Source organism: Cibotium barometz, chromosome 64, assembly GCF_041138505.1.
Source record: "Cibotium barometz isolate CiBa-2024 chromosome 64, ASM4113850v1, whole genome shotgun sequence".
NCBI classification, from domain to species: domain Eukaryota; kingdom Viridiplantae; phylum Streptophyta; class Polypodiopsida; order Cyatheales; family Cibotiaceae; genus Cibotium; species Cibotium barometz.
This window is the reverse complement of record NC_141109.1, coordinates 27,326,406-27,336,606: the sequence shown is the minus strand read 5'-3', so window position 1 is coordinate 27,336,606 and position 10,201 is coordinate 27,326,406. Positions and strand designations below refer to the sequence as shown.

The window sequence follows — 10,201 nt, the reverse complement described above, 5'->3', positions numbered from 1 at the left end:
AGGAAAGTTGTTAATAATGTCTTCCAAGTGCAAGGTAAAATCAATGGTAAAGTGGGCACTGACTCGGTTGTAGTGTAGGTTGTAGACACGCTTGCGTTGGGAGTATTGCTACAAGGGGATTCAGAAAAAGGGAAGCAGATAGAGACACTAGTGCTATGGTCCAGACGCTCCCTTCTGTACTCGGCATCCTCCCTCATCCCTTTAACTGGCGCATCGCACTATCCACATGAAAGATGCGCCATCCACTACGTCGATGTCATCGGAACAGTTCCAATTGTCCCCACCCGTATTGCGGTTGTCCTGGATCCACTACGGCGGAGAGGCCACTTTCTCCATAGATAATAAGTAAAGAGCATGTGTGCTTACCTTGTCGTGGGAGACAAGCTAAACACTGATCAGCAAGTCATGTCTTTGTTCTGCGGTGAGATAGAGAGCGCGCGTTTGTAGTCCTACCTTTAGGCAAGCTATATACTCGTGAGTTAGTGTCTTCGTTGTCTGTTGAGTTAGTGGCTTCGTTGTGCGTGGAGGGAGAAAGTGAGAGAGAGAGTTAATATAGAGCAAGCAAATAGGCTTACCTTTACATATCTTTACATATGTGTAGTTACACATTCATGAGTTAGTGTTTTCGTTGTGTGGAGCGAGAGAGAGAAGAGAAGAACAGACTATGAGTTAGTGTTTTCGTTGTGTCGAGGGAGAGAGAGAGAGAGAGAGAGAAAAGAACAGACTATACTTGCATGACTTAATCTTCATAGATAATTAGTATAGAGAAAGCATATAGGCTTAGCTTACAAAACTACATGGATGTATGCATGGAGGAAAGCAGGTAGTATCTTCGTTGTGTGGAGGGAGAGAGAGACAGAGATGTATGCATCGTTCTTGAGCAGAAAACAGATGTTATCGCGTGGTGGTGACAATACCGTGGCCCTTGCCCGCTCAACTATGGCACATGCGCCTCCTCAGAATACACGACCTGGAAATGAAATCGTTTACAACTCCACATCGGCCTTCAACACCAAAGTCATCATAGTCACCGCAGCGCTGCTGCTCGTGCTAGTGTTGGCCTTCTGCATTCATATTGCAACTCGCTGTCTCCTCCGCTGGCTTATAGCTCGCACATCGGCAGAGTCAGCTGCAGCGCGCAAGGCCAACACCGGCATGAAGAAGAGCCACGTTAACGCCCTGCCCACCATGGTTTACATTGGTAACAAGTCTGAGGTGGCACAAGATGGGGATGCTAGCTCCTCCCAATGCCCCATCTGTCTCGTGGATTTCCGAAGCGGAGAGAGGATCCTGGTGCTGCCCAAGTGCCAGCATGGCTTCCACGTCGGCTGCATCGATACGTGGCTGTACAAGCACTCGTCCTGCCCCACCTGCAGGGGAGACCTCATGGACAACGATAGCACATCCACGCCAGTGCGACTGCAAAGCGTCATAGCACCACCAGAGAGTGAGGAGGACAAAAAGGTTTCTTCTCTTATGGGGCAAAATAATCATTTGAGTGCTCACATTAGCCTTGCATTTGTATGAAGAGCCCCTATTCCCCATAGCCTTTTGGCACCCTCGTGAAGCCTTTGTATACCACTTTTCCATTTCTCTACGTGAAATTATGGAAGATAACAAAAGTGGTTTTTTTTTTAAAAAATGGCGTTATCCAAGATGGACACTTTATATCAATAACATAAAAAATCCTAAAGTAGAAAAAAATTTAGCCTCAAACTTACAAAATGTGGTGCCATAAAAATCTCAGAATCTTTCCCGAATCTATAGAAAAAAAATTAGCCTAAAAAATTTAGCCTCAAACTTACAAAATGTGGTGCCATCAAAATCTCAGAATCTTTCCGAAATCTATAGAAAGAGATTGTTTAGAGCACCCCTTGAATATACAAGTGATATATGGGATAGTGAACGTATGGGTTCCCATGTGTAGAACAACTCTTGCTTGATTAAATAGACATGATTACGTTGAGGCCAAACATTAAATGTAGCTTCCTTTTTCTAAATATTATTATACAATAAATTTGGACTTACTCATGATTTATCCATCATGACTAGCAAGGTGATCTTTCCTACATAGTTATATATTCAAATCCTATAGAAAATGCATCATTATCTTAGAATGATAGCATGGTAGGTATGCCTTGTGTGTGTCATCAAGATATCAATTGTGGCTCAAACATGAATAGAAGTGTTAATCTTGGGGGATATTAAAGAGCTCTCATATGAAATGAGCAAACACAATTATGTGGTGTGACCAACTTTAAACTCACATGCACAAGATCTTTCCATGCACACGATTTATACTCAAGCCCACAAAACTAACAAACATGGAGAATAACCAAATTTTTCTATAAAGCATTAATGTTTGTGCAATAGGTGGCTTTTATATATTATTTATTTGAAGCATAAGTGGCTCCTAAGTTGCTCTAATAGAGGCTAAAATGCAAAAGAACATAGGGGATTTATCATGAATAATGGGGTTAAGTAGTTGGTTGAAGTCCATTTGAGATAGAGGTATTAGGTACTCCTTCTATGTCAAGGAAGTAGGTCTCATTGGTGGAGTCTAGATTTTTTAAGGGATAATCCTTCTTCTTCCAAACTAGAAACTCTCTAGTTTGAGATGAAAGTGTGCAGTACTCCTTGTGTGTCCTTGTGTGTGACAAAAGTAGGTCTCGTTGGTGGAGTATAGATTTTTTTAAAGGGATAGTTCTTCTTCTCTAGTTGTAATGGCTTCATCTAGTTAGGGTAATCTTCTTTTTTCCTATCTCTATTCATAGTACCACTTTTGGGCTTTTCAGGTCTTTTTATACATCGATTTCTACCCTCACACTTTTCTACCTACCAGGTGGTGATCTTGCTATTTATTCATAGTAGGCTATGTGATCTATTTCTCCTTATCCTTCTCCTTGATCTCCTTTGCAACCTTAAATATAGTAGCCTTACCATCACCTCGATTACCATGATGTTCTATACATCATTCTTTTCATCTCTATCCTACTTTCCTTTGGGTGGCTGATGCTGCTCATCTTCCTCATTTTACTTGTTATACTCATCCTTTTTATCCATCAACTTATTTTTATGTTTTACTTCTACTTCAGCACCAAAATCTTCATTATCAATCCATTCTAGTGAACCCTTCCTTTGTGGGTGTGGCTGATGTTGCTCATGCTCCTCATCTTCCTTGTTTTCCTTGTTATGCCCATCCATTTTATCCATTAATTTATTTTATATTTTACTTCTATCCTCAACACCAAAATCTTCATTTTACTAATCCACTCTAGTGGTGCTTCTATTAACTACTATCACATAAACTTATTGAATTCTTTTCCTACTCCTATGTTCCTTCAACAATAACGTGTTAGGTGTAAGACTTTTTATCAAATGGTCCTTCATGTTCCAAATCTTTGATTCTTATAGGATAGGTTGAGCTCTATGCATAAAATCATAGAGTATAAGAATGTGCCTATAAATCTTACCATCCTCATTCTACCTTTTTTTTAATTATATAGAGTCAGTACAATCATCAGCATAACCATCGATATAAGTGTCGAATATGTCCAGAGGAGTCACTAATACCATTATAAGTGTTAGATATGACCAAAGTCGGTAATTGCATCATTGTAATTGTCGGTATGCTAATATTTTGATGCCTATACCAAAAAAAATTATTTACAAAGCTTCTAATGCTTTTATTGACGTCTGCATTTACTGACACTTTTACCAATGATAAGGGAGGATAAAGGTGAAAAAAATCCCAAGTCCAAAACCTTGATATGGGTGTCGGTATTGGGTCATTCCCCTTGTATGACACATGCGAGTGCAACTAGATCTCTACAGCATAAGAGCATGCAATAATGTACATAACTATAAGATGATGTTATGCTTTGGCATGCTGATAGCTATGCATACTCTCTGCATTCTCCATTGCACACATAAGAAAATCCTTACAAATAAGAAAAAAATAGTGATAAGGAGAACTTATTGAAAAAGTTTGTGAAAACCTTATTCTAAATTGTGGTTTGTCTTATCAAAAGCTCATCCTCCATCCAAATCTCAATCTATGCTTTTTATTCCTATTTCATATGTATAGAGTGCATGTCATAGAAAACATGATGCCTTTATACTCATATGTATGCATCTCATAGAGAGCATGCTGCCTTACTTAGCATTTCACACTTTGTTTTTTGAACTGAGTATCTCAAATCTAGGGGCCACACTATATAAACCTTTTCATTGAGATGTCCATTCAGAAATGCTAATTTCACATCCATTTGCATTACCAACCACTTACCATCACTATAAGGTATTGGATTCTAAAGCGACACTCTTTGACAGAAGTTATGGGTGTCACTATAATGTAGCTCTCATAGAGAGACATTATAAGCAAGTGCTCATCATCGCGTTTTTCTGCAAATACTTGAAACAACATGCTATTGCATTCCTACAGTGAATTCTCTGTCTTTTCAACTATAAACAATATGTATTGAGTTTATGCAAGAAGTATGCAGCCTTGAATAGCCTAGAAAGTTACAAAATCACAATGAAAGGGGTGGATGAAGAAGTATTTTCAAATTTGCAACAAAATGCGATTTGGGCTGTTTGAGATTTCTAAAGCCCTCTCCTCGCGTTTTACTGCAAATTCTTGGGGCAGCATACTTGAACATGCCTTTAGTCATTTCAGTGTGTATACAGCTTGGTGCAACATGGACTGAGCCTATAGAAAGCAAGAAGTGATCAAGCTCTCACTCAAGAAGCCCAAATAAAAAATCTTCCTACTTCTACATGCAGTGGAGAAAATCTAAGAAATGCATATAATATTTATCATAATATCTAACCTACATCACATCAATCAGTACCTTACCCTAATATACTATTAAACAAGAAGAGAAGGAAATAGATTGTCTTACTGATCTGGAAGCTATCTGCAGGTGTGCTGTGCTGATGATGAGTATCCTGTGCTGGGGATGAACCTCTACTGCTGGTCTAGATGCTGATGGTGTAGAGTAGGGAGGTAGAGATGCAAGAGAACTGAGTCAGGAGAGTAGATTATTGCAAAATACAAATAAAGGAGCTATTAAATACCACACGTGTGAAATGTAGTCGTTTTTTAACACGTGTGGGTCCCACCCAAATCTTTTGGAATTTGAAATTTGACACGTGTGAAAGTCACTTTTTGCCTTGGAAATTGTGCCAATCATGATTTCATAATTAGATCCATTAATACTCTTCCCTCCCCATCTTCCATCCCTGCCAGCATCCTCCCATCATCCTTTTCCTTCCCACTCTGATCACTTCCTACCCAACACACTCCATCCACTCTGCAACCTGTCTGAAGACTACTACCACTGCCAGATCTCCAGGTTACCAGTGCTGCAGCTCAAGTTTGGAAGAGAGAAAGAGAATCACCAGGGCATCTCCAACAGTAGATCTATACCCTTTCCAATGTTTTCTGATATATATTTCTTCCATCTATAGAATTCTTGAATCTTAGTGCCTAGGAATCTGGTAGATCACCCTAGGATTTGATTAGAGATGGATATGAATAGGACTTTAAATTTTGCAACAAAATGCGAGGAGAGTGCTTTACATTTTCCAAATGCTCCAAATCGCGTTTTCCTACAAATTCTGATATTAGTTTCAGTTTTTATTTCTTTCTCTTTGTTTTGCTCTCTTTTGCCCTGGGGAATTCCTCCTAGTGCCATTTACTGTCCTGAACATTGTGAGATGTCCCTAGCATTTGATTGGAGATGGATGTCAATAGAAATGTAGAATTTGCAACAAAATGCGAGGAGAGCACTTGACCTTTTTCAAATGGTTCTGCATCGCGTTTTGTTGCAAATTCTTGTGTCCCTTTTGGTTTTCACTGTTTCCTCATTGTTTTGCTTTCTATGTCCCTGGGGATTTCTTTCTTGATGATGAGAAAAGCTTTTGCTTTGGAACAGTTGATTCTCAGGCCCCTCTTTTCAAGAGGAAGCTTGACTTTTCTGCTGCTATACTCAGACCACAGCAATCACCAGGTGATTCATGTGTGCTCATGAAGAGAGTTGTTTGGTGATATCCTATACATTATCTGATTGCATATGTCAGCATATAGAATTCATGTTATATAAATTTTTTATCAGGCAAAAGCAAGAGACTAGAGCAGAAAGGTGAGTCTTCCCTTTCAAAACAAAGGGAATCAAAAGAGGACAAATATCTTGATTTGCTCCTATTTGACTTTCTTCACAAGTGCGGCTCAGAAGAACTTCCACATATACCACAGTATTTTCAACAGGGAGTTCACTATGAGCTCTGTTTTGGAGCATCACAGAGATTTTCTTTCAGACCATTGGGATACCTTCAAACAACTGACAGAGGCAGGAAGGATTGTGGAAGGTGAAAAGGTTTTTGTGCATTTAAATCATATTGTCTCCATTGACAGGATGAGGTACCATGTGAATAGAAGGTTTGACAGCCTGCCTGAGGAATATAAATTCAGCTGTAACTTGCACACCAGAAAGTGTAGAGTGCTTGAGGAAAACATGGCATTCCTTATGTACATTGTCTTCCAATAGCAATCTCTAGAAGAGCAAGGGCAGGAGGCTGAAGAAGAAGATATATCTGTAGCGGAGGTAAAAGAGGATATTCCTGTGGCAACAGATATGGCAGAGCAGGAAGAAGATATCAACCTCGAGGATGAGGGGCTGCAAGTGGCTGCTCTTGACCTTGTTCAACTGAGGATTGAAACTCTTAGGGCAGCACAGCTAGTTGAAGATTTTGATGTTCAGAGTAGCAACTATGCAGTGCCCATGCTTCCAGGTGTCTTGATTGGTGGTAAAGATTATGTTTTCCTCCATGATATAGAGTGTATGTTCAATTTGAGGGAGGACTATGCCATTTCCCTTATTGCCCAGGCTTCAAGGCTTGACAAGGAGGTTGGCATAGAGGATGACCATTCACTGCTAGCTTTGGAAACAACTTTTGATCCTGCAGAGGCCCTTACTATTTGTTTCAAAGAGGCTGAAAATTTCCAAGAGCCAGATGAAGTTGCCTTCCAGCTCACCCAAGAAGCTATGAATCTCTCAGCACTTCATAAGGAAAAGCTTAAAGAAGAGGCTGGACTAGAGGGGAGAGGAATAAATCTTTGGAAAGATGAACTTCTTGTTGCTGATGAAAATGAGAAGGTATGATATTATTACTTCAAATCAAATACTTTATCTTGTGTTTAAATGTTTTGTAGTTATGTATTATTGTCTCACTCCAATCTTTTGATACATGGCAGCTACAAATTGAGGATGATACATTCCTCCAGAGAACAAGTGGAAGCAGGCCGGCTGGGTTTGGCAAAATGTCAAGCCTAGCTCATTATATTCATGATCTAGGCAGTGCTAAGATCTTGATTTACCATAGGCAGTTGAGCAACAATGGAGAAGCCATTGTTTACTTCTTTAAATGTTTGTCTAGGGTTTTAGGTGGACATGATCTTCCATGGCAAAAGGAAAAGATCATTTTAATAGAGAGGTTGTCCGCCATAGATATATTTGGGGATTATGTGAATAAGCAGGCCTCTAGGGCCTCTTACTTTTTGTCTTACACTTCTTATGCATTAGCATGTGGTGTTAAGGAGCCCAAATGTCTAGAGGGCTATGGAAAACACAAGCTCATAAGGTTTCGAGAGCCACCCATGATTGCATCAGGCCACACAATCCAAGAAAAAGAACACGTGGAGACAGTTGAAGACAAGGATACTCTCAGACAAGCAACAGAGGCAAGCATTGATAAACAGAAAGTTGACATCAAGCCAATAAGGAAGAAAAAGAGTCCAATCAAGTTCAAAAAGAGAGTTCCGACTCGCAAGCCTTGGGAGTAATAGGATTTAGTCATCAAATATAGCACAAACATTATGTTGAAGTTGTACTGATTTGTACAAAGTCTTTGATCCTCATTAGTTCCTTGACCGTACGGACGATCAGTATCCTTTTGCATTTGTCCCATCACCGTACGACACTTCAGTACTCTTCCCACACTCAGTAGCTTCTAAAAGAGTTTGACACTCAGTACTTTATTGGTAAGGATCAATAGTGTGTCTAGCATAATTAAGTAGTATTGATTGAATTTTTTGTGTGTAGCTCATGGATGTATTGATGCTTGTTAATATAGATCACATGTTTCACAAAAGAAATACTTTTGATGGAGTCTCAAAACATATAGGCATAACACCAAGAGTGACTTGTTCCACAGAATAAAAATCTATTGATTGAGTTTGAAAACATGTGGACATCACACCAATAAGTTACAAACTGCTATTCATGTTTACTTGTCCATTTATGGTTTCTAGATATCTTCGAATCCCTCCATTGTCTATGTCTCTCTGCTGCCACCATTGAATTGTCCAAAGTTTGTCTTCGTCTTTGCTTTTGGGCTAGAATAAAAGCAAGCTTGACTTTGGAATTAGCAACTTTTCTTTTAGCATGCAGCCTTTGTAGAATGCCTCGGTAAAACCATTGGAAGACTTCCTTTAGACTATTTGCCTTTGGACTCCCTCCATAGTGTTGTGTGTGTCTGAAAAATGCATTACGTGCCATGTAGTGAGACTTCTCCATGCCTTGGGTAGACCAAATTGCTGGGCATCCATACTTTTTGACAAAATAGGGAAGGTGGTTGTAGATGATATGCTGTTTTCACAGAGACATAAGAATGCATAGTAAGTTATAAAAGAAAAGAGGATCACACTTAAGTAAAAGAAGAAGACATCACTTTACCATGTAGTGAGTTATATTGCAGGCTATCCACGCGTCTTTCATTGACTTCCCAAAATGTTTAATTGCCTCTTCAAAGTTCTTGTAATCACTCTTTGTCCATGTTACATTGTCACAGAACATGAAGAGTTGATCAAGAGACCTCCACACCTCTGCCTTCACATTTCGTGCTTCCCCATCTGCCTCATGATCTTTCACGGCATTATGGACTTGCTTCCACAATCCATAACTAATCCTTGAAACTGTTCTACCTTGCCTTACTTGCTTACTACTGTGTTTGGGTCGAGACAAGAATCTTCTTGCCTTAACACCACCAATAGAGGGCTTGATTGGTACCTCCTTGTTTTGCCATTGGTAGACTTTTTAAAATCCTTTCTGATATGAACATCACCTCCATGCAGACCTATATCGGATAACACTTTTTTCAATGCATGAAGAGCATCCTTTCTATTTCTTTCGGGACGGAGTTGCCAAGCAAATCCAATATACAAAAATACCAATTTGTCAATAATTCGACATAGAGCATGCAATGTGCATATGTGAACATTACATAGTGGAATGTCAAGAATGGCCTTGAAGTCAGGGTCAACTTTATCTCTATTAGGTGCTCTCTTCCGCCATTTGGAATCCATTACTTGAGGTGATTCTTTGCAGTAAAGACAAGGAGACTTTGAGTTACCTCCTTTACTAATGTTATACATGCACTTAAGTGTTTTAAGATCCCCCGCCATGTGCCACTCTACTTGAAAATCACCTTTTCCTACAACATGGAGATTCTCTCCTTGCACTTGTCTTTTAATTATTCTTGGTATTTCCGTGTGGTGGAAACACCCAATCTAGTGTTTCATGGTCTTCTGTCTTTACCTGTGATTATACAAAACAAACGTCTTACTATAAAAGATTTGAAAACATTGACTAAAATTAAGTATGAAATAAAAAATGATCATACCTGGAACGAGCCCAACCACCATATGTGTCTCTCCGACTGCACACTAAAATACTTCGAACTCGCTTCATTCAATGATGTATCAAGTGCTCCATTCATCAATGTGATAGTAATCCTTTCCATTTTCTTTTCCTTTACAACCTCACACTCATCCAGTTTGATAACAAATTTCAAAATGCCTTTGCACTCTTCAAATGTTATTCCATAAAACTCGACCATTCTACTTTGAAGTTGTTGTAGATCTACAAATATATTGTTCCAAGGGTCATACATAGTGGTTCCTTTAGCACCATGAAATATTTCTTCAATATGGATATATGGTCCAATAAACTCATCTATACTTTCATTCAAATGACCTCTTATCTTCCACACTGTTGCTGGATTTGGCAGTAAAACTCGTTTAATCCTTTGATCTCTCAAAGTTGAGGATATCCCATGGAAAATCGAACTATATCCCTCCCTGCTAACTCCACTAACATCAAGAGCCTCTTGGATTGTAGTATTATCAACTTGATTATTG

At 39.2% G+C, this 10,201-nt stretch overlaps 1 protein-coding gene across 1 annotated transcript; it reads left to right on the top strand.

The window, feature by feature from the left end:
* Positions 1 to 375: 375 nt before the first annotated feature.
* On the top strand, positions 376 to 2,031 carry LOC147603474 (RING-H2 finger protein ATL80-like). The gene has a single exon (XM_086796779.1). It carries the CDS (start codon positions 802 to 804, stop codon positions 1,525 to 1,527), a length of 726 nt encoding a protein of 241 aa, XP_086652905.1. The 5' UTR covers positions 376 to 801; the 3' UTR covers positions 1,528 to 2,031.
* Positions 2,032 to 10,201: the final 8,170 nt, after the last annotated feature.